The sequence below is a fragment of the Eptesicus fuscus genome, chromosome 3, assembly GCF_027574615.1.
Source record: "Eptesicus fuscus isolate TK198812 chromosome 3, DD_ASM_mEF_20220401, whole genome shotgun sequence".
NCBI classification, from domain to species: Eukaryota; Metazoa; Chordata; class Mammalia; order Chiroptera; family Vespertilionidae; genus Eptesicus; species Eptesicus fuscus.
The window spans coordinates 590,584-615,253 of NC_072475.1; the positions used below are offsets into that span (position 1 = coordinate 590,584).

The 24,670-nt window shown below is 45.2% G+C and overlaps 3 protein-coding genes and 1 pseudogene across 3 annotated transcripts; all 4 read right to left on the bottom strand.

The window, feature by feature from the left end:
• Nucleotides 1–7,910: 7,910 nt before the first annotated feature.
• LOC129147632 (keratin-associated protein 19-8-like) lies at nt 7,911–8,156 on the bottom strand. The gene has a single exon (XM_054710497.1). The coding sequence runs from the start codon at nt 8,154–8,156 to the stop codon at nt 7,965–7,967; it is 192 nt and encodes a 63-aa protein (XP_054566472.1). The 3' UTR covers nt 7,911–7,964.
• A 2,588-nt stretch (nt 8,157–10,744) lies between these two features.
• LOC129147633 (60S acidic ribosomal protein P0-like) lies at nt 10,745–11,934 on the bottom strand (annotated as a pseudogene).
• Nucleotides 11,935–13,056: 1,122 nt separating this feature from the next.
• On the bottom strand, nt 13,057–13,242 carry LOC129147634 (keratin-associated protein 19-3-like). The gene has a single exon (XM_054710513.1). The coding sequence runs from the start codon at nt 13,240–13,242 to the stop codon at nt 13,057–13,059; it is 186 nt and encodes a 61-aa protein (XP_054566488.1).
• A 7,874-nt stretch (nt 13,243–21,116) lies between these two features.
• LOC129147635 (keratin-associated protein 19-8-like) lies at nt 21,117–21,480 on the bottom strand. The gene has a single exon (XM_054710522.1). It carries the CDS (start codon nt 21,454–21,456, stop codon nt 21,265–21,267), a length of 192 nt encoding a protein of 63 aa, XP_054566497.1. The 5' UTR covers nt 21,457–21,480; the 3' UTR covers nt 21,117–21,264.
• Nucleotides 21,481–24,670: the final 3,190 nt, after the last annotated feature.

Below are 24,670 nucleotides of genomic sequence, written 5' to 3' on the forward strand. Positions count from 1 at the left end.
AAATGCCCTTTAGCTGCGAAAAGAAGGAAACACGGTTTGAAAAATATGGAACGAATCTGTTATTCTTTCTCTGTATGAACAAGGGGAAAGAAACATTGGAAATTCCTTTGGGGGGAGTGATTATTTTTCTGTCCATTCAGTAGATCAAGAACAGACTTAGGTCTTCGTTATTCTATACCAGAGGCCCGATGCACGAAATTCGTGCAAGAGTAGGCCTTCCTTCCCCCAGCTGCCAGCACTGGCTTCCCTCCGGCACCCGGGACCCGGGCTTCCCTTCACTTTTATATTAAAAGCGTAATATGCTAATTAGTCCGGACGTCCTTCCAGATGAAGCCAGCAGCGGCAGGAAAGCCCGGGTCCCGGGTGACAGAGGGAAGCCGGTGCCAGCAGCCAGGGGAAGGAAGGCCTACTCTTACACGATTTTCATGCATTGGGCCTCTAGTAGATAATAAAAGCCTAATATGCTGAGTGTCCAGTCGTCCGTTCAACCAATCAAAGCATAATATGCTAAAATATGCTAAGGCCGCTCAACTGCTCGCTGTGACGTGCACTGACCATCAGGGGGCAGATGCTCCGACCAGTAGGGTAGTTTGCTGCTGGGGTCTGGCTAATCAGGACTGAGTGAGACAGACCGGACACACCCTGGAGCCCTCCCGCCATCTCTCTCCAGCTGGCCAACCTCCTGCGTCCCTCCCCAGCCCCGATCGTGCACCAGTGGGGTCCCTCGGCCTGGCCTGTGCCCTCTCACAATCCAGGCTGAGGCCCCCCCAACCCCGAGTGCATGAATTTTGTGCACCGGGCCTCTAGATTTTTATAAAGTTTTATCTCATGAATCAAGTTTTGATTCATATGGATAGATGGAGAGCTAAACAACATTCTCACATTTCCCTGGAAGTAAAGAAATCTTTTGTTATAAATTCAAACAATTTTCTCTCACTTTAGATACAGATTGGTACAGCCATACATAGAACAAACGTATGATACTATTGATTATACTAAGAATGTCAGCAGCGGTAATAACTCGATGGGTTGCTGCTCGCCGGCCCCATGGGAACTGTCCCTGGAGAGATTAGCCAAATGAGGGGAAAACGGAAATCCTGTCCCGCTCCATCCGACTGCATAGCCTGGTCCTTCGGTGGTTGCTGGGCTCTGTAACCCTGCTCGCCCCACAGGGACGAGACCTGCAGCCGTGGAAGCCCTGAGCGAGCAGGGTGTGTGATGGTTGTTCAGTTTGGGATGTTCAGGCTTTCTTTGTTTGTCATTTTTACCTAGAGTTGAGTTTTCAATTAAGTTCATTGGGGTGACGTTGGTTAATGAAATCAGACAGGTTCCGGGCGTGCATTTCCATCCTCTGTATACGCATTGTGAGTTCACGGCCCAGAGTCAAACCTCCTCCTGTCAGCATAGATTTGACCCCGGCAGACAGGAGTTCTAACACAACTCGCTATTCAGGTGGAGGCGGGGGAAGTGGGGACATCCGCATTTGTGTTAACATTAAAAGTTTTTAATAAGAAAAGGATTTAGCCCTAACCGGTTTGGCTCAGTGGATAGAGCGTCGGCCTGCGGACTGAAGGGTCCGAGGTTCTATTCCAGTCAAGGGCATGTACCTTGGTTGCGGGCACATCCCCAGTCGGGGGTGTGCAGGAGGCAGCTGATCGATGTTTCTAACTCTCTATCCCTCTCCCTCCTCTCTGTAAAAAATCAATAAAATATACATATATATATATTTTAAAAAAAAGGATTTAGTTACATTGGAAAGCAGACACAGGAGACGTTGACGGGTAAATTCTTGCTACCAAAGCGGTGAAAGTGCTGGAAAAGCCGGTGTTGACCTGAGTAGAGGGACGGACCCCCCTGCACAGCGGTGCTCACTCACTCTCGTGTCCATCACCAGACCACACGGCGGTTGTCCGACGACATTCCAGGAGGAACGCCTGCGGGTCAGTGTCCTGCAGAGACCGGGGCTCAGGTCGCCCTCTGACCCCGTCCTGCGCCCAGGCCCAGGGAAGCAACCCTGCTGAGCCCGCCGGCGGCACTGGGCCACGACCCAGGTCCACGTCCTTTCGGGTTAATTCTGTGACTCCCTCTCCTCCTCCGTTCACGGCATCTGCCCGGCTTCCACCCAACAGGCCTGGGGCCGAGCCCGCCGGAGGGCAGCCTTCGGTCGCAGGAAAACAGTATTTTCGTAGATATTTCACGTGTCCTGTTCCTTGTCTCTGATGCTGCTAAGAAAATGGTCACTTTCTGAAGGGATGCTATTTATCCCTGAAACTCATATTTATATGACTTTAAAAAAATTATTGAATGCCCTACCCAGATTGGCTCAGTGGATAGAGCATCAGCCTGCGAACTGAAGGGTCCAGGGTTCGATTCCCAGTCAGGGCACATGCCCGGGTTGCGGATTCAATCCCCAGTAGGAGGCGTGCAGGAGGCAGCCGATCAGTGACTCTCTCTCATCATGGATGTTTCTATCTCTCCCCCCCCTCCACCCCCGCATCCCTTCCTCTCTGAAATCGATAAAAACATGTAATTTAAAAGGTAGTGAATGGTGCTGAGCCACTTGAGGCCACACACAGCTTTGCTCCATGATGGCGCCTCCGGCTGTGCTCTGTCCTCGCTCAGCTGCAGCCTCTGAACCCAGCGAGGAGGAGGAGGAGGAGGAGGAGGAGGAGGAGGAGGAGGAGGAGGAGGAGGAGGAGGAGGAGGAGGAGGAAGAGGAGGAGGAGGAGGAGGAGGAGGAGGAGGAGGAGGAGGGGAGGAGGAGGAGGAGGAGGAGGAGGAGGAGGGGGAGGAGGGGGAGGAGGAGGAGGAGGAGGAAGGGAGGAGGGGGAGGAGGAAGAGGAGGAGGAGGAGGAGGAAGAGGAAGAGGAGGAGGGAGAGGAGGGGGAGGGAGAGGAGGGAGAGGAGGAGGAGGAGGAGGAGGAGGAGGAGGAGGAGGAGGGAGAGGAGGAGGAGGAGGAGGAGGAGGAGGGAGAGAAGGAGGAGGAGGAGGAGGAGGAGGAGCAGGAGCAGGAGCGGGTCCTCCCAGGCCCGGGGAGAGCGAGCTGCGTAATCCAAGGTCACATTTCATGGTCCAGTTTATCAATGACTCCCAGGACAGTCTCCTGACCGGCTTCACACAGGAGATAGAAGCAGGGAATTATGGACGAAGGAAGGTACGACACGACCCAAAGATTCCGAGGAAAAAGAGCTGACTTTCTCAGAAAGTGTGTAAATGTGGCTGCTGAGATCTGTGGAACGAGAGCTGCTAAGATTGCAGTTCCACTGAAACGGGTGCCTAGCAACTAGAAATGGGAATATCCATGACCACTTGTTTCTAGAAAATTATATGTGTAAGAAGACAATGACAAATATTTGAAAAAGGTAGAGAATTTGTCCCGAAATTTGAACTCCATTAAGAAATAAAAATAGATAAAATAGGAAATATGTAAAATAATTATGTTTTTATAATGTGTATAGGTTTACAACTCCAGGTGTGTATTGTATTTATAATCAACAAAATGTAAAATGTACATGTAAGTCTGTACACATAATAGAGATAAATGAACCGAAAACACCAAGTTCTTCATTTCAAATTCGATGATTTATTGGGTATTCAGCCTAAATCATTGGGAGTTCGCAAAGCTGCGCATGGCTGACATGGTGCAGACACGCTCATCACAAATACATTCTCTGAAATTCGGCGATTTCCCTTGACCACAGGCCTAGGGTCACTCGGCTGCTGGCGGAGGAATGGCTTGGCCAATCCATGACTGGTAACAGCCACTGGCATCTAAGGCAGAAGTTTAGTAGAAGCCAGAGTATCCGTATCCCCCCCAGCCGGAGCCATAGCCCAGGCCACCAAGGCCGCCCCAGCCCCAGCCGGAGCCATAGCCATAGCCCAGGCCACCAAAGCCGCCCCAGCCGTAGCCGCGGCCTCCGTAGTAGCTGCCGTAGTAGCTCATCGTGTCAGGGGGAGTGTGTTTCTGTTCAAGACGAGATCCTGAGAGTGAGTGTCAGCGAGCGGGGAGGGAGCTTATATACCTGAGCCAGCAGGTGCTGAATCACGTGACCATTCCTGTGTTTCATTCCAAGAGATTCATGGCCCTGAGGCAGCTCGTTAATCTGTTTGCTGACGCCAGAGATGCTCATATTTTTGAAAATTTGGAGCCGGCACAGCTGCCTGGTTAGAGCCCCTGGAACCCATGACATTCTTTGTGTCTAATGAGAAGCACATCAGCCTCCACATCACAGAATAAAAACTCACTAAACACAATTCTCCATTCCTAAGCGCGTGGCCTTCATCATGGTGGAGTGTTCTCATTAAATATTGTGTCACTGTAATTTGCATATCATTCTTTGGATTGTCCTATCTTACTTTCATCTCAGTTCAAATACTCAGATCCAATTTAAGATTCTTACACCTATGAAGTTCCTTAATTGTCAAATGTATTTCTCTCAAGTTGAACACACACATGAGAAAGCCATGTGGATTTTACATATCTTCTTGCAACATACCCTTTTGGTTACTCAACACACTGAAGTGCCTTTCAGAAGCTGAGGGTCTGACCACAACAACAAACTCACACGTGTAACCCCAGCTGAACACCCGTTCAAAACGTTCTCTTTAAACATCACTCTCTTTTTCAAAACAGAAACGTATTATCTAGAAGCGTAGGTGATCTTGTCTCTGCTTTGCAGTTGCTTTTTATTTTCTTTCTCTTTCTTCCTGGAATCCCACCCATCGTCTGTCCCATCCAGCCTCTCTTTAAGTTGTAATTCTGCACTCAGTCCCCACACACTCGCACGAGCCAGGTCTTCCTCTCTGATCCAATTCTCCCATCAGTACTTCATCCCTCCACTCGGGTTTTTTTTTTTTTTTAGCCTGAGTTCTTTCTCTTATATTCTTTTTTTTTTAATTTGTTTTTATTGATTTCAGAGGAGAAGGGGGAGGGAGAGAGATAGAAACATCCATGATGAGAGAAAAATCATTAACCAGCAGCCTCCTGCACGCCCCATACCTGGGCCCCCGCCAGGGAGGATCCTGTAACCTAGGTACACGCCCTTGATCAGAATTGAACCCGGACCCTGCTGTCTGCAGGCCAAGGCTCTATCCACTGGCCAAACCGGCTAGGGCAGGATATGACATTTCTTAGCCCTCCGGCCGCGGACCTTTGTTTTTCCTCCAGGAGTGAGGTGGAAAAACCCTAGATCACCTTCTTGGATTCTTATCACCCAAGTTACCAAGAACATTGAGAGTGGCGTACGGGGAGCTTAGCCAATGAGCGGTCAGGAAAGGTGTTTCCTCTGCAGCTCACGCACAGAGGCGGGCCTGCTCGTGCGCTGGGCTGGAGCAGGCCCCCCTGATCTTTCTCCGTCTCCACTCTGGGCCTCACCTGCATGCAGCCTCCTCCTGACTGGTCGTGACTGTTACGGCGTCCCGGCTAATTTGCATATTACCTCTTTATATTTGCATATATATATTTTATTATAGAATGGTTGGCATGCAATCCGACATTGGTTGTATTAGTTTCAGGTGCACAATATAATGACTCAGCATGTTTATCCCTCACAATGGCCGCCCCCATTAATGACCTGGCAATCACCTGTCACTGTGCAAACTTGTCACAACAATACTGACTCTGTACACCTTTCGCTTTACAATCAACCCCCCCAACATTTTCAATAAGATATTCTAATTCTTCAGGGTTTTAAATTAAAAAGACTTCTGAACTCTTAGGATTATATAATATTTTAATCAGAGTCTCCTGAAATATTAATGCCTATAAATGCTGCAAAAAATAAATATGGCAGGGAGGATGTGACTGAGACAAAAACAGAAATATCCTAGAGGTTAGCCGCCAGCCTTCTGTGAATTTCCTCAGCTCGTAAGGAAACCTGAGTATGAGGCCAGGGTTCAAGGTTAAGACCTACTGGAGTGTGTCCATGCCTTGGGCTTGTACTTTACCATTGTGTGTGCTTCAAATGACTTTAACCTGTACCCAGGGCTTTGTTTTGTTGCTGGTGCTGTGGTATTTGTTCTGTTTCGAGGTTTTTAAATGTCAGAGGCAAGCTCCTTGGCCAGGGACTTGACCCTTCTGGGTGAGGGGGATTGGAAGGACTCACGGGTACAAGCAGACAATTGGGACATGCTTTATTACACACAACAGCAACCACAGCAGGCTGGTCATGGGCACCTTACATACATGCCCAAACACGCTAAAAAAAAAAAGGTTTTTGCCAAATAGTAACATCCGTATTTTGGTACAGAAAGGCACGTGGGGCAGTGTATGGCTTGCTGCGTCCTTGCCTTGCACCTGCATGTAGCAAGTCAACCTTGAACACTGATTAGGATTCCCACGCTCAGAGTGGCCTTGAACACCCAGCGTTCTCTAGACAGGGCCCTACAACAAGTAACATTTTTTTCTTTTCTCTTCCTTTTTTTTTTTAATACAGAGAGGAAGGGAGAGGGAGAGAGAGAGAGAAACATCAGTGATGAGAGGGAATCATTGTTCAGCAGCCTCCTGCAGGTCCCACATGGGGATCCAGCCTGCAACCGAGGCATGAGCCCTGACCAGGAATTGAACCCTGACCTCCTAGTTCATAGGTCGATGCTCAAGTACTGAGGCACACATGCAGAGTGGCATAAGTAACATTTTTGATAATACATTTCCCTCCCATCTGAATGTATTCACTGTTTTTCAATGGAAATGTATTTGCTGAGTGACTAAAAGATTCCATTCTGCCTGCACAGCTGTAGGGAGTATCTAATAGTATAGACTCAAGCAAAAATATTTGACCGAATTATACCAATTTAAGCAAAATATCTTCACCTTATATTATTCTCTGACAATATTATTTGAGTCTATAAAAACATTGGTATTTCAGTCCATCTATTTTTTTTATTTCATCAAAAATATATGCCCCATGTTGTCCCAGTTTTATGAGGAGAAATTCAGATCTTGCTGAAATTTAAATTTTTAAGTAAGTTCTTTGGTTTCACTTTCAGCTAAATAATAATCGGTTCACAATTATGTCTTGTGTTTCTTTCCCTGAAGGGATTGAAGCGAATGCCTCAGCGTGGTGATGGCGGTGAGGAAGGTGCCAGTGAGACACAGTGAGAGCAGAAACAGGGAACAGACACATCAGTTAAAAATGATTGGAGTTGCCCTCTCTAGTTTGGCTCAGTGGACACAGGATGGGTCTGTGGATTGAAGGGTCTCAAGTTGGATTCCGGCCAAGGGCACATGCAGGCTCAGTCACCAGAGGGGGCAAGCAGGAGGAAACCAATCAATGAATGATTCTCTCTCATCCTTGATGTTTCTATCTCCCTATCCCTTGTTCTCTGAAATTATAAGAAAAATTTAAAACATAAAGTTTTAATGAACAGAGAAATTGAATTGAGAAACGTCAGTTAAGTTAAATAAAATCCATATGTTGATAAATAACTAGATGATATGTTAAATATTCATTGCTATTTGTTGTTGACGTATATCGGAATATTTTATGAATAAATCAAGAAATTGAGAGATTTAAATCACTGGTCCTATCAAAATTTTTTTCCATTTCGGTGTAGACTTATTAATCTTTATATCTATTTCCTGCCTCTCTGCGTGCTTGTGAGTGTGTGAAGGAAAAGAAAGATTGTTAGCCAGGAAGGTCGCTTCCCCCTTGGACAGTGGAGTGGATGTGCCCAGAACCACGTCCTCATAATTGCGTTTCATGAACAAAACAAAACCATTCTCTGTGTTCAAGGTCAATGCTTTATTGGAAGGTGAACAGACAGTCCAATCAGTTCTGACAGCAAACGTAGAGGATCCTAGGCTTATGAGGGAGATGCAGGCACAGTTGAAAATCTACCCATAATTCTGAGAAGTAAAGACGTATGTGCAATAACCCAGCATGAGGTTAGCTGTCCGGTTACTTAGATCAAATGAGGGAGGAAGTCCCTTGTAAGTTCAGATGCTGAGCTGCTGGGCAGGGTTTCAGTAGAAGCCAGAGTATCCGTATCCCCCACAGCAGCACGGACGCCAGCAGCCATAGCTCCTGTAGCCACAGCCACAGCCCAGGCCACCAAGGCCGCCCCAGCCCCAGCCGGAGCCATAGCCATAGCCCAGGCCACCAAAGCCGCCCCAGCCGTAGCCGCGGCCTCCGTAGTAGCTGCCGTAGTAGCTCATCGTGTCAGGGGGAGTGTGTTTCTGTTCAAGATGAGATCCTGAGAGTGAGTGTCAGCGAGTGGGGAGGGAGCTTATATAACTGAGCCAGCAGGTGCTGAATCACGTGACCATTCCTGTGTTTCATTCCAAGAGATTCATGGCCCTAAGGCAGCTCGTTAATCTGTGTGCTGACGCCAGAGATGCTCATATTTTTGAAAATTTGGAGCCGGCACAGCTGCCTGGTTAGAGCCCCTGGAACCCATGACAGTCTGTGTTTCTAAGGAGAAGCACGTCTACCTCCACGTCACAGAATAAACACTCACTGAACACAGTTCTCCATTCCTAAGCGCGTGGCCTTCGTCATGTTGCTTGGAGTGTTCTCATTAAATATTGTGTCATTGTAATTTGCATATCATTCTTTGGATTGTCCTATCTTACTTTCATCTCAGTTCAAATACTCGGATCCAATTTAAGATTCTTACACCTATGAAGTTCCTTAATTGTCAAATGTATTTCTCTCAAGTTGAACACACACATGAGAAAGCCATGTGGATTTTACATATCTTCTTGCAAAATACCCTTTTGGTTACTCAACACAGTGAAGTGCTTTTCAGAAGCTGAGGGTCTGACCACAACAACAAACTCACACGCGTAACCCCAGCTGAACACCCGTTCACAAAGTTCTCTTTAAACATTACCCTCTTTTTCAAAACAGAAACGTGTTATCTGAAAACGTAGGTGATCTTGTCTCTGCTTTGCAGTTGCTTTTTATTTTCTTTCTTCCTGGAATCCCACCCATCGTCTGTCCCATCCAGCCTCTCTTTAGGTCGTCATTCTGCACTCAGTCCCACACACACTCACACGAGCCAGGTCTTCCTCTCTGATCCAGTTCTCCCATCAGTCCTTCATCCCTCTACTCAGGTTTTTTATTTTAGCCTGACTTTTCTTCCTTATATGTATTTTATTCTTTATAAATTTTGGTTTTTATTTATTTTACTAGAAAAGGAGAAGGGAGAGAGCTAGGAACATCAATAATGAGAGAAAAATCATTAATCGACTGCCTATAGCATGACACATACGGGGGATCAAGCGTGCAACCCGGGCGTGTGCCCTGACCAGGAATCACACTGAACCGTGACCTCCTGGTTCATAGGTCAGGGCTTAACCACTGAGACATACCGCCCGGTTGTGTCCATATATTCTTTACCAGTTCTCTGTGTCCTGCCCCTTATTTTCTGTTCACCAATCCGCACTTTTACTTTATCTTTTATTTCAGAATAGTTGGCATGCAATCTGACATTGGTTATATTAGTCACAATATAATGACTCAGCATGTTTATCCCTCACAATGGCCGCCCCCAGTAATGACCCTGCAATCACCTGTCACTGTGCAAACTTGTCACAGCATTACCGACTCTGTGCCCCTTTCCCTTTTCACTGAACCCCAAACATTTTCAATAAGATATTCTAATTCTTCAGGGTTTTAAATTAAAAAGACTTCCGTACTCTTAAGATTATACGATATTTTAATCACAGTCTCCTGAAATATTTGTGCCTAGAAATGCTGCAAAAAATAAACATGGCAGCGAGGATGTGACTGAGGCAAAAACAGAAATATCATAGAGGTTAGCCGCCTGCCTTCTGCGAATTTCCTCGGCTCGAGGTTATAAGTGTCAGGGCAAGCTCCTCAGCCGGGACTTGACCCTTCTGGGTGAGGGGGATTGGAAGGACACGCGGGTACAAGCAGACAAATGGAACATGCTTTATAACACACAACAGCAGCCACAGCAGGTTGGTCAGTGGCACCTTACATACATGCCCAAACACGCTTAAAAAAAAGGTTTTTGCCAAATAGTAACATCCGTATTTCGGTACAGAAAGGCACGTGGGGGCAGTGTATGGCTTAATGCGTCCTTGCCTTGCGCCTGCACATAGCAACTCAACCTTGAACACTTTGATTAGGATTCCCACGCTCAGAGTGGCCTTGAACACCCAGCGTTCTCTAGACAGGGCCCTACAAGAAGTAACATTTATTTTTCTTTTCTCTTTCTTTTTTTTTTTTAATACAGAGAGGAAAGGAGAGGGAGGGAGAGAGAGAAACATCAGTGATGAGAGGGAATCATTATTGTTCAGCAGCCTCCTGCAGGTCCCACATGGGGATCCAGCCTGCAACCGAGGCGTGAGCCCTGACCAGGAATTCAACCCTGACCTCCTGGTTCATAGGTCGATGCTCAAGTACTGAGGCATGCAGGCTTGGAATAAGTAACATTTTTGATAATACATTTCCCTCCCATCTGAATGTACTCACTGTTTTTCAAACAAAACAGATTTGCTGAGTGACTGAAAGATTAAATTCTGCCTGCACAGCTGTAGAGAGTATCTAACAGTATAGACTCAAGCACACATATTTGACCAAATTATACCAATTTAAACAAAATATCTTCATCTTATATTATGCTCTCATGATATTATTTGATTCTAGGAAAGCATTGGTATTTCAGTCCATCCTTTTTTTTTATTTCTGTTTTCTTTTCTTTTTTTTTTTTTTTAAGAGAAGTAAGCCTTTATTTCCTTGTTTCTCAAATAGTTGGCTGAGCTGGGTGCTTTTTGGTAATTAATCAAAGAGACCATATCCCATATCCTCGTCCGACTCCTCCGCCTCTTCCTTTGCTGCAGCCTTGGCTGGGGCAGCAGCCACAAAAGCAGATGGACCAGCCAAGGAGCCTTCACCTTTTCAGCTCGTGGGAAGGTGTCATCAGTCTCCACAGACAAAGCCAGAACTCGCTTGTACCCATTGATGATAGAATGGGGTACTGACCCAACAGCTGGGTACCCACTCTGCAGGCATACGCTGGCAACAGTGCGGACACCCTGCAGGAAGCGGGAATGCAGAGCTTCCTCTGTGATGTCCAGCACTTCCGGGCTGTAGATGCTGCCCTTGTCCAACACCTGCTGGATGACCAGCCCACAGGAGAAGGGGGAGAGGTTCGGCATGTTCGGCCGTGTGGCTGCGCTGGCTCCCACTTTGTCTCCAGTCTTAACCCTACCAGACCGCTGTACCGATTTTTCGGTAATTTCCGAATCTGCCGCTATACCGCTGTACCTAATTTTCGGTACTTTGCCTAGACCTACTTTTTACAATGTCTCCAAGTTCCATCTTATTCTAACCACTTGTTTGCGTGTAACTAACATTTTTCTATATCGTGTTGATTTTTTTCTCTTTAATGCTCAGGAGCCCAGGTATAGGGGACAGTTAGGTTAAAAATCAGCAGTACGTCACTCAGGATTTCAGCGGTGCCGCTGGAGATGTTAGTGGTGACGCCTAAAGCCTGGGAGAAGGAGGTCTTCTCTGGCCCCAGACCAGGGTTCTGGGCTGGCACCGTGACTTCACACGGGGCAATGGCACCAGCACGGGCAGCAGCTGGCACCTATTGGCCGCAGCATGTCCCTGATCGCAGTGAGGTCCTCCTTGGTGCACGCAAAGCCCACGTTCCCCCGGATGTGAGGCAGCAGTTCCTCCAGCGCTGGGCTGCTTCCAGATGTCCTCGGAGGGCCTCGCGCATCATGGTGTCCTTGCCCATCAGCACCACAGCCTTCCCGCGGAGGGACATGCGGATCTGCTGCATCTGCTCGGAGCCCGCGTTGTCTGCTCCCACAAGGAAGCATTTTGGATAACGATCCAGAAGTTGGATGATCTTAAGGAAGGAGTTGGACTTCCAGGTCGCCCGGTCTTCCCTGGGCATCACGGCGGTGCGTCAGGGATTGCCACGCAGGGTTTAAAGACGATGTCACTCCCACGAGGATGCCCGGCGAGAGCCCGTTTCTTTTATTGCATCCAATATATACGGTCCATGTTGCCACATTTTTATCAGGAGTAATTCAGATCTTCCTGAAATTAAGATTTTTAAGAAAGCTCGTTGGTTTCAGCTTCAGCTCAATAATAATCGGTTCACAATTATGTCTTGTGTTTCTTTCCCTGAAGGGATTGAAGCTAATTCCTCAGCGTGGTGATGGTGGTGAGGAAGGTGCCAGTGAGACACAGTGAGCGCAGAGGACAGGGAACACACACGTCAGTTAAAAATGATTGGAGTTGCCCTCTCTAGTTTGGCTCAGTGGACACAGGATGGGTCTGTGGACTGAAGGGTCCGAGTTGAATTCCGGCCAAGGGCACATGCCCAGGTTGGAGGCTCAATCACCAGAGGGGGGCATGCAGGAGGCAACCAATCAATGAATGATTCTCTCTCATCCTTGATGTTTCTACCTCCCTCTCTCACCGCCTTGATCTCTGAAATTAAAAGAAACATTAAAAACATAAACAAATTTTGAATGAATGAAAGGATTGAATTAGGAAATATAAGTTAAGTAAAATCTATGTTGATAAATAACTAGAAAGGTATGTTAAATATTCATTAATATCTGTATTGACTTAAGTCTGAATATTTTATGAATAAATCAAGGAATTGAGAGATTTAAAACATTTATCCTATCAAAACATTTATTCCATTCCGGTGTAGACTTATTTATCTTTACATCTATTTCCTGTCTCTGCATGCTTGTGAGTGTGTGAAGGAAAAGAAAGATTGTTAGCCAGGAAGGTAGCTTCCCCCTTGGACAGTGGAGTGGATGTGCCCAGAACCACATCCTCATTATTGCGTTTCATGAACAAAACAAAACCATTCTCTGTGTTCAAGGTCAATGCTTTATTGGAAGGTGAATATACAGTCAAATCAGTTCTGACAGCAAAGCTAGAGGATCCTAGGTTTATGAGGGAGATGCAGGCAGAGTTGAAAATCTACCCATAATTCTGAGAAGTAAAGACGTTTGTAGAATAACCCAGCATGAGGTTAGCTGTCCGGTTCCTTAGATCAAATGTGGAAGGAAGTCCCTTGTAAGTTCAGATGCTGAGCTGCTGGGCAGGGTTTCAGTAGAAGCCAGAGTATCCGTATCCCCCACAGCAGCACGGACGCCAGCAGCCGTAGCTCCTGTAGCCATAGCCCAGGCCACCAAGGCCGCCCCAGCCCCAGCCGGAGCCATAGCCATAGCCCAGGCCACCAAAGCCGCCCCAGCCGTAGCCGCGGCCTCCGTAGTAGCTGCCGTAGTAGCTCATCGTGTCAGGGGGACTGTGTTTCTGTTCAAGACGAGATCCTGAGAGTGAGTGCCAGAGAGTGGAGAGGGAGCTTATATACCTGAGCCAGCAGGTGCTGAATCACGTGACCATTCCTGTGTTTCATTCCAAGAGATTCATGGCCCTGAGGCAGCTCGTTAATCTGTTTGCTAACACCAGAGATGCTCATATTTATGAAAATTTGGAGCCGGCACAGCTGCTGGTTAGAGCCCCTGGAACCCATGACAGTCTGTGTTTCTAAGGAGAAGCACATCTGCCTCCACGTCACACAATAAACACTCACTGAACACAGTTCTCCATTCCTAAGCGCGTGGCCTTCGTCATGGTGGAGTGTTCCCATTAAATACTGTGTCATTGTAATTTGCATATCATTCTTTGGATTGTCCTATCTTACTTTCATCTCAGTTCAAATACTCAGATCCAATTTAAGATTCTTACACCTATGAAGTTCCTTAATTGTCAAATGTATTTCTCTCAAGTTGAACACACACATGAGAAAACCATGTTGATTTTACATATCTTCTTGCCAAATACCCTTTTGGTTACTCAACACAGTGAAATGCCTTTCAGAAGCTGAGGATCTGACCACAACAACAAACTCACACGCGTAACCCCAGCTGAACACCCGTTCACAAAGTTCTCTTTAAACATTACCCTCTTTTTCAAAACAGAAACATATTATCTAGAAACATAGGTGATCTTGTCTCTGCTTTGCAGTTGCTTTTTATTTTCTTTCTCTTTCTTCCTGGAATCCCACCCATCGTCTGTCCCATCCAGCCTCTCTTTAAGTAGTCATTCTGCACTCAGTCCCCACACACTCGCATGAGCCAGGTCTTCCTCTCTGATCCAGTTCTCCCATCAGTCCTTCATCCCTCTACTCAGGTTTTTTATTTTAGCCTGATTTTTCTTCCTTATATGTATTTTTTTATTTTAAAAAATTTGTTTTTATTGATTTCAGAGGAAAAGGAGGAGGGAGAGAGATAGAAACATCAATTATTGGAGAAAAATCATTAATCAGCTGCCTCCAGCCCACTACTTACTGGAGATCAAGCCTGCAACCCGGGCGTGTGCCCTGACCAGGAATCAAACTGAACCATGACCTCCTGGTTCATAGGTCAGTGCTTAACCACTAAGACATACCGGCCGGTTGTGTCCATATATTCTTTACCAATCCTCTGTGTCCTGCCCCTTATTTTCTGTTCACCAATCAGCAAACACTTTTACTTTATCTTTTATTTCAGAATAGTTGGCATGCAATCTTACATTGGTTATATTAGTCACAATATAATGACTCAGCATGTTTATCCCTCACAATGGCCGCCCCCACTAATGACCTGGCAAACACCTGTCACTGTGCAAACTTGTCACATTACCGACTCTGTGCCCTTTGCCCTTTTCACTCAACCCCCAACATTTTCAATAAGATATTCTAATTCTTCAGGGTTTTAAATTAAAAAGTCTTTTGTCTCTTAAGATTATATAATACTAGAGGCCCCGTGCATAGATTCGTATACTGATGGGGTACCTCGGCCTGGCCTGTGCCCTCTTGCAATCTGGGACCCCTCTAGGGATGTCAGAGAGCTGGTTTCGGCAGGATACCCCCAGGCCGACTCCAGAAAGCAGGAACCCTGACCTGTGTGTTGAGCGTCTGCCCCTTGTTGGTCAGTGCGCATCATAGTGACCAGTGGATGGGTCATTCAGGAGTTCAGTAGATTAGGCTTTTATATATATAGCTTTTAAGCAGAGTCACCTGCAATCTTGATGCCTGGAAATGCTGCAAAAAATAAACATGGCAGGGAGGATGTGACTGAGGGAAAAACAGAAATATCATAGATGTTAGCTGGCAGCCTTCTGCGAATTTCCTCAGCTCCTGAGGAAACCCGAGTGTGAGCCCAGGGTTCAAGGTGAAGACCTACTGGAGTGCCCACACCTGGGGCTTGGTCTTCACCATTGTGTGTGCTCCATATGACTTTTACATGTCCCCAGGGCTTTGTTTTGTTGGTGGTGCTGGGTTTTTTGTTCTGTTTTGAGGTTTATAAGTGTCAGAGGCAAGCTCCTCAGCCAGGACTTGACCCGTCTGAGTGAAGAGAATCGGAAGAACACGAGGGTACAAGCAGGCAATTGGGACATGCTTTATTACACACAACAGCAGCCACTGCAGGCTGGTCAGTGGCACCTTACATACATGCCCAAACACGCTCAAATGAAAGAGGCTTTTTGCCAAATAGAAACATCAGTATTTTGGCTACAGAAAGGCAAGTGGGGGCAGTGTATGGCTTGGTCCTTCCTTGCCTTATGCCTGCACATAGCAACTCAGCCTTGAACACTTTGATTAGGATTCCCACACTCAGAGTGGCCTTGAACATCCAGAGTATTCCAGACTGTGACCCATAATCAGTAATATATTTTTTCTTTTCTTTCCTCTTTCTGTTTTTTAATACAGAGAGGAAGGGAGAGTGGGAGAGAGATAGAAGCATTAAACCATGACTACCTCGTTCATATGTCAATGCCCAACACCTGAGGCATGCAGGCCAGGCATAAGTTACATTTTTGATAATACTTTTCCCTCCCATCTGAATGTATTCACTGTTTTTCAAACAAAACATATTGGCTGAGTGAATGAAAGATTAAATTTTGTCTGCCACAGCTGTAGAAATTATCTAACAATATAGACTCAAGCACACATATTTGACCAAATTATACCAATTTAAACAAAATATCTTCATCTTATATTATTCTCTGATGATATTATTTGATTCTAGGAAAACATTGGTATTTCAGTCCATCCGTTTTTTTATTTCATCAAAAATATATGCCCCATGTTGCTCCTTTATTATCAGGAGAAATTCAGATCTTGCTGAAATTTAGATTTATAAGAAAGCTCGTTGGTTTCAGCTTCAGCTCAATAATAATCGGTTCACAATTATGTCTTGTTGTTTCTTTCCCTGACGGGATTGAAGCTAATGCCTCAGGTGGTGATGGCGGTGAGGAAGGTGCCAGTGAGACACAGTGAGAGCAGAGGACAGGGAACAGACACGTCAGTTAAAAATGATTGGAGTTGCCCTCTCTAGTTTGGCTCAGTGGACACAGGATGGGTCTGTGGACTGAAGGGTCCGAGTTGAATTCCGGCCAAGGGCACATGCCCAGGTTGGAGGCTCAATCACCAAAGGGAGTCATGCAGGAGGCAACCAATCAATGAATGATTCTCTCTCATCCTTGATGTTTCTACCTCCCTCTCTCACCGCCTTGATCTCTGAAATTAAAAGAAACATTAAAAACATAAACAAATTTTGAATGAATGAAAGGATTGAATTAGGAAATGTAAGTTAAGTAAAATCTATGTTGATAAATAACTAGAAAGGTATGTTAAATATTCATTAATATCTGTATTGACTTAAGTCTGAATATTTTATGAATAAATCAAGGAATTGAGAGATTTAAAACATTTATCCTATCAAAACATTTATTCCATTCCGGTGTAGACTTATTTATCTTTACATCTATTTCCTGTCTCTGCATGCTTGTGAGTGTGTGAAGGAAAAGAAAGATTGTTAGCCAGGAAGGTAGCTTCCCCCTTGGACAGTGGAGTGGATGTGCCCACAACCACGTCCTCATAATTGCGTTTCATGAACAAAACAAAACCATTCTCTGTGTTCAAGTTCAATGCTTTATTGGAAGGTGAACAGACAGTCCAATCATTACTGACAGCAAACCTAGATGATCCTAGGTTTATGAGGGAGATGCAGGCAGAGTTGAAAATCTACCCATAATTCTGAGAAGTAAAGACGTTTGTGGAATAACCCAGCATGAAGTTAGCTGTCCGGTTCCTTAGATCAAATGTGGAAGGAAGTCCCTTGTAAGTTCAGATGCTGAGCTGCTGGGCAGGGTTTCAGTAGAAGCCAGAGTATCCGTATCCCCCACAGCAGCACGGACGCCAGCAGCCATAGCTCCTGTAGCCATAGCCACAGCCCAGGCCACCAAGGCCTCCCCAGCCCCAGCCGGAGCCATAGCCATAGCCCAGGCCACCAAGGCCGCCCCAGCCGTAGCCGCGGCCTCCGTAGTAGCTGCCGTAGTAGCTCATCGTGTCAGGGGGAGTGTGTTTCTGTTCAAGATGAGATCCTGAGAGTGAGTGCCAGCGAGTGGGGAGGGAGCTTATATACCTGAGCCAGCAGGTGCTGAATCACGTGACCATTCCTGTGTTTCATTCCAAGAGATTCATGGCCCTGAGGCAGCTCGTTAATCTGTTTGCTAACACCAGAGATGCTCATATTTATGAAAATTTGGAGCCGGCACAGCTGCTGGTTAGAGCCCCTGGAACCCATGACAGTCTGTGTTTCTAAGGAGAAGCACATCAGCCTCCACGTCACAGAATAAACACTCACTGAACACAGTTCTCCATTCCTAAGCGCGTGGCCTTCGTCATGGTGGAGTGTTCTCATTAAATATTGTGTCATTGTAATTTGCATATCATTCTTTGGATTGTCCTATCTTACTTTCATCTCAGTTCAAATACTCAGATCCAATTTAAGATTCTTACACCTATGAAATGCCTTAATTGTCAAATGAATTTCTCTCAAGTTGAACACACACATGAGAAAGCCATGTTGATTTTACATATCTTCTTGCAAAATACCCTTTTGGTTACTCAATACAGTGAAGTGCCTTTCAGAAGCTGAGGGTCTGACCACAACAACAAACTCACACGTGTAACCCCAGCTGAACACCCGTTCACAAAGTTCTCTTTAAACATTACCCTCTTTTTCAAAACAGAAACATATTATCTAGAAACATAGGTGATCTTGTCTCTGCTTTGCAGTTGCTTTTTATTTTCTTTCTCTTTCTTCCTGGAATCCCACCCATCGTCTGTCCCATCCAGCCTCTCTTTAAGTAGTCATTCTGCACTCAGTCCCCACACACTCGCATGAGCCAGGTCTTCCACTCTGATCCAATTCTCCCATCAGTCCTTCATCTCTCCACTCAGGATTTTAAATTTAGCCTCATTTTTCTTCCTTATATGTATTTTTTTATTTTAAAAAATTTGTTTTTATTGATTTCAGAGGAAAAGGAGGAGGGAGAGAGATAGAAACATCAATTATTGGAGAAAAATCATTAATCAGCTGCCTCCAGCCCACTACTTACTGGAGATCAAGCCTGTAACTCAGGCATGTGCCCTGACCAGGAATCACACTGAGCCTTGACCTCCTGGTTTATTGGTCAAGGCTTAACCACTGAGACATATGGCCGGTTGTATCCATATATTTTTACCAATCCTCTGTGTCCTGCCCCTTATTTTCTGTTCACCAATCAGCAAACACTTTTACTTTATCTTTTATTTCAGAATAGTTGGCATGCAATCTTACATTGGTTATATTAGTCACAATATAATGACTCAGCATGTTTATCCCTCGCAATGGCCGCCCCCACTAATGACCTGGCAAACACCTGTCACTGTGCAAACTTGTCACATTACCGACTCTGTGCCCTTTGCCCTTTTCACTCAACCCCCAACATTTTCAATAAGATATTCTAATTCTTCAGGGTTTAATTTAAAAAGTCTTCTGTCTCTTAAGATTATATAATACTAGAGGCCCCGTGCATAGATTCGTATACTGATGGGGTACCTCGGCCTGGCCTGTGCCCTCTTGCAATCTGGGACCCCTCTAGGGATGTCAGAGAGCTGGTTTCGGCAGGATACCCCCAGGCCAACTCCAGAAAGCAGGATCCCCAGAAAGCTGACCTGTGTGTTGAGCATCTGTCCCTTGTTGGTCAGTGCGCATCATAGTGACCAGTGGATGGGTCATTCAGGAGTTCAGTAGATTAGGCTTTTATATATATAGCTTTTAAGCAGAGTCACCTGCAATCTTGATGCCTGGAAATGCTGCAAAAAATAAACATGGCAGGGAGGATGTGACTGAGGGAAAATCAGAAATATCATAGACGTTAGCTGGCAGGCTTCTGCGAATTTCCTAGCTCCTGAGGAAACCCGAGTGTGAGCCCAGGGTTCAAGGTGAAGCCCTACTGGAGTGTGCCCATGCCTGGAGCTTGGTCTTCACCATTGTGTGTGCTTCATATGACTTTTACATGTCCCCGGGGCTTGGTATTGTTGGTGGTGCTGGTTTTTTTGTTCTGTTTTGAGGTTTATAAATGTCAGAGGCAAGCTCCTCAGCCAGGACTTGACCCGTCTGAGTGAGGAGAATCGGAAGAACACGAGGGTACAAGCAGGCAATTGGGACATGCTTTATTACACACAACAGCAGCCACTGCAGGCTGGTCAGTGGCACCTTACATACATGCCCAAACACGCTCAAATGAAAGAGGCTTTTTGCCAAATAGAAACATCAGTATTTTGGCTACAGAAAGGCAGGTGGGGGCAGTGTATGGCTTGGTCCTTCCTTGCCTTATGCCTGCACATAGCAACTCAACCTTGAACACTTTGATTAGGATTCCCACACTCAGAGTGGCCTTGAACATCCAGAGTATTCCAGACTGTGACCCATAATCAGTAATATATTTTTTCTTTCCTTTCCTCTTTCTGTTTTTTAATACAGAGAGGAAGGGAGAGTGGGAGAGAGATAGAAGCATCAAACCATAACTACCTCGTTCATATGTCAATGCCCAACCCCTGAGGCATGCAGGCCAGGCATAAGTTACATTTTTGATAATACTTTTCCCTCCCATCTGAATGTATTCACTGTTTTTCAAACAAAACATATTGGCTGAGTGAATGAAAGATTAAATTTTGTCTGCCACAGCTGTAGAAATTGTCTAACAGTATAGACTCAAGCACACATATTTGACCAAATTATACCAATTTAAACAAAATATCTTCATCTTATATTATTCTCTGATGATATTATTTGATTCTAGGAAAACATTGGTATTTAAGTCAATCCGTTTTTTTATTTCATCAAAAATATATGCCCCATGTTGCTCCTTTATTATCAGGAGAAATTCAGATCTTGCTGAAATTTAGATTTTTAAAAAAGCTCTTTGGTTTCAGCTTCAGCTGAATAATAATCGGTTCACAATTATGTCTTGTTGTTTCTTTCCCTGACGGGATTGAAGCTAATGCCTCAGCGTGGTGATGGCGGTGAGGAAGGTGCCAGTGAGACACAGTGAGAGCAGAGGACAGGGAACAGACACGTCAGTTAAAAATGATTGGAGTTGCCCTCTCTAGTTTGGCTCAGTGGACACAGGATGGGTCTGTGGACTGAAGGGTCCGAGTTGGATTCCAGCCAAAGGCACATGCCCAGGTTGGAGGCTCAATCACCAGAGGGGGCATGCAGGAGGCAACCAATCAATGAATGATTCTCTCTCATCCTTGATGTTTCTACCTCCCTCTCCCACCGCCTTGCTCTCTGAAATTAAAAGATATATTAAAAACATAAACCAATTTTGAATGAATGGAATGATTGAATTGGGAAATGTTAGTTGATTTAAATAAAATCCATGTGTAGATAAATAAATAGATAGATATATTAAATATTCATTGCTATTTGTTGTTGACTTAAGTCTGAATATGTTATGATTAAAATCAAGAGACTGAAGGATTTAAATCACTGGTCGTTTCAAAACATTTTTTCCATTTTGGTGTAGACTTATTAATCTTTACATCTATTTCCTGCCTCTGTGCGTGCTTGTGAGTGTGTGAAGGAAAAGAAAGATTGTTAGCTGAGAAGATTGCTTCCCCTTTGGGCAGTGGAGTGGATGTGCCCAGAACCACGTCCTCATTATTGCGTTTCATGAATAAAACAAACCATTCTCTGTGTTCAAGTTCAATGCTTTATTGGAAGGTGAACAGACAGTCCAATTAGTTCTGACAGCAAATGTAGAGGATCCTGGGCTTATGAGGGAGATGCAGCCACAGTTGAAAATCTACCCATAATTCTGAGAAGTAAAGACGTTTGTGGAATAACCCAGCATGAGGTTAGCTGTCCGGTTCCTTAGATCAAATGTGGGAGGAAGTCCCTTGTAAGTGCAGATGCTGAGCTGCTGGGCAGGGTTTCAGTAGAAGCCAGAGTATCCGTATCCCCCACAGCAGCACGGACGCCAGCAGCCGTAGCTCCTGTAGCCACAGCCACAGCCCAGGCCACCAAGGCCGCCCCAGCCCCAGCCGGAGCCATAGCCATAGCCCAGGCCACCAAAGCCGCCCCAGCCGTAGCCGCGGCCTCCGTAGTAGCTGCCGTAGTAGCTCATGGTGTCAGGGGGAGTGTGTTTCTGTTCAAGATGAGATCCTGAGAGTGAGTGCCAGTGAGTGGGGAGGGAGCTTATATACCTGAGCCAGCAGGTGCCGAATCAGGTGACCATTCCTGTGTTTCATTCCAAGAGATTCATGGCCCTGAGGCAGCTCGTTAATCTGTTTGCTGACGCCAGAGATGCTCATATTTATGAAAATTTGGAGCCGGCACAGCTGCCTGGTTAGAGCCCCTGGAACCCATGATATTCTTTGTTTCTTTTTTTTTTTTATTGATTAAGGTATTACATATGTGTCCTTATGTTCCCATTTCGTCTCCAATCCCCACACTCATGCCCTCACCCCCCTGTTGTCTGTGTACATTGGTTAGGCTCATATGCATGCATACAAGTCCTTTGGTTGATCTCTCCTCCTTACCCCCACCCTCCCCTATCTTCCCTCTGAGGTTTGACGGTCTGATCGATGTTTCTCTGCCTCTGGATCTGTTTTTGTTCATCCGTTTATGTTGTTCATTATATTCCATAAATGAGTGAGATCATGTGATATTTATCTTTCTCTGACTGGCTTATTTCACTTAGCATAATGCTCTCCACTTCCATCCATGCTGTTGCAAATGGTAAGAATTCCTTCTTTTATACCTCAGCATAGAATTCCATTGTGTAGATGTACCACAGTTTTCTAATCCACTCATCTGCTGATGGGCACTTAGGCTGTTTCCAAATCTTAGCTATGGTAAATTGTGCTGCTATGAACATAGGGGTGCATATATCATTTCTGATTGGTGTTTCTAGTTTCTTGGGATATATTCCAAGAAGTGGGATCATTCGGTCAAATGGGAGTTCCATTTTTTGTTTTTTGAGGAAACTCCATACTGTTCTCCACAGACAGTCTGTGTTTCTAATGAGAAGCACATCTGCCTCCACGTCACAGAATAAACACTCACTGAACACAGTTCTCCATCCCTAAGCGCGTGGCCTTCATCATGGTGGAAGTGTTCTCATTAAATATTGTGTCATTGTAATTTGCATATCATTCTTTGGATTGTCCTATCTTACTTTCATCTCAGTTCAAATACTCGGATCCATTTTAAGATTCTGACACCTATGAAATGCCTTGTCAAATGTATTTCTCTCAAGTTGAACACACGCATGAGAAAGCCATGTGGATTTTACATATCTTCTTTCAACATACCCTTTTGGTTACTCAACACAGTGAAATGCCTTTCAGAAGCTGAGGATCTGACCACAACAACAAACTCACACGCGTAACCCCAGCTGAACACCCATTCAAAACGTTCTCTTTAAACATTACCCTCTTTTTCAAAACAGAAACCTGTTATCCGAAAACATAGGTGATCTTGTCTCTGTTTTGCAGTTACTTTTTATTTTCTTTCTCTGTCCTGCCTGGAATCCCACCCATCGTCTGTCCCATCCAGCCTCTCTTTAAGTCGTCATTCTGCACTCAGTCCTACACACACTCACACGAGCCAGGTCTTCCTCTCTGATCCAGTTCTCCCATCAGTACTTCATCCCTCCACTCAGGGTTTTTATTTTATCCTGATTTTTCTTCCTTGTATGTATTTTATTCTTTTAAAAATGTATATGTATTTTATTCTTTTTAAAAATTTGTTTTTATTGATTTCAGAGGAAAAGAAGATGGAGAGAGATAGAAACATCAATCATGAGAGAAAAATCATTAATTGGATGTCTCCTGCACACCCCATACTGAGGATCAAGCCTGTAACCCGGGCATGTGCCCTGACCAGGAATCACGCTGAACCTTGACCTTCTAGTTCATAGGTCAATGGTTAACCACTGAGACATATTGGCCACTTGTGTCCTTATATTTTTTACCAATTCTCTGTGTCCTGCCCCTTATTTTCTGTTCATCAATCAGCAAACACTTTTACTTTATCTTTTATTTCAGAATAGTTGGCATGCAATCTTACATTGGTTATATTAGTCCCAATATAATGACTCAGCATGTTTATCCCTCACAATGGCATCCCCAGTAATGACCTGGCAATCACCTGTCGCTGTGCAAACTTCTCACAACCTTACCGACTCCGTGCCCCTTTCCCTTTTCATTCAACCCCCAACATTTTCAATAAGATATTCTAATTCTTTAGGATTTTAAATTAAAAAGACTTTTGAACTCTTAAGATTATATAAAACTAGAGGCCCAGTGCATAGAATTGTACACTAGCGGGGTCCCTGGGCCTGGCCTGTGCCCTCTCGCAATCTGGGACCCCTCTAGGGATGTCTGAGATCTGGTTTCAGCCTGATGCCCACAAGCCCGATCCACAGGGGAGGGAGCCTGATCCTGTGTGTTGAGCGTCTGTTCCCTGTTGGTCAGTGCGCATCATAGCGACCAGTAAACTTTTCGTTCAGTCGTTAAGTAGGTTAGGCTTATATACATATAGATTTCAAGCAGAGTCTCTGCAATCTTGATGCCTGGAAATGCTGCAAAGAAAATATATGGCAGGGAGGATGTGACTGAGACAAAAACAGAAATATCATAGATCAGTGGTCGGCAAACCGTGGCTCGCAAGACACATGCAGCTCTTTGGCCCCTTGAGTGTGGCTCTTCCACAAAATACCACAGCCTGGGCGAGTCTATTTTGAAGATGTGGCGTTAGAAGAAGTTTACGTTTAAAAAATTTGGCTCTCAAAAGAAATTCCAAACTCTGTGGACTAATGAGTTTGCCGACCACTTTCATAGACGTTAGCTACCAGCCTTCTGCGAATTTGTCAGCTCCTGAGAAAACCCGAGTGGGAGTCCACGGTTCAAGGTGAAGCCCTACTGGGGTGTGACCATGCCTGGGCTCGGTCTTTACCATTGTGTGTGCTTCCCATGACCTTAACATGTACCCAGGGCTTTGTTCTGTAGGTCATGCTGGGTTTTTTTTTTTGTTCTGTTTTGAGGTTTATAAGTGTCAGAGGCAAGCTCCTCAGCCAGGACTTGACCCGTCTGAGTGAGGGGAATCGGAAGAACACGAGGGTACAAGCAGACATATGGGACATGCTTTATTGCACACAACAGCAGCCACTGCAGGCTGGTCAGTGGCTCCTTACATACATGCCCAAACACGCTCAAATGAAACAGGCTTTTTGCCAAATAGAAACATCAGTATTTTGGCTACAGAAAGGCACTTGCGTGCAATGTATGGCTTAATGCATCCTTGCCTTATGTCTGCACATAGCAACTCAACCTTGC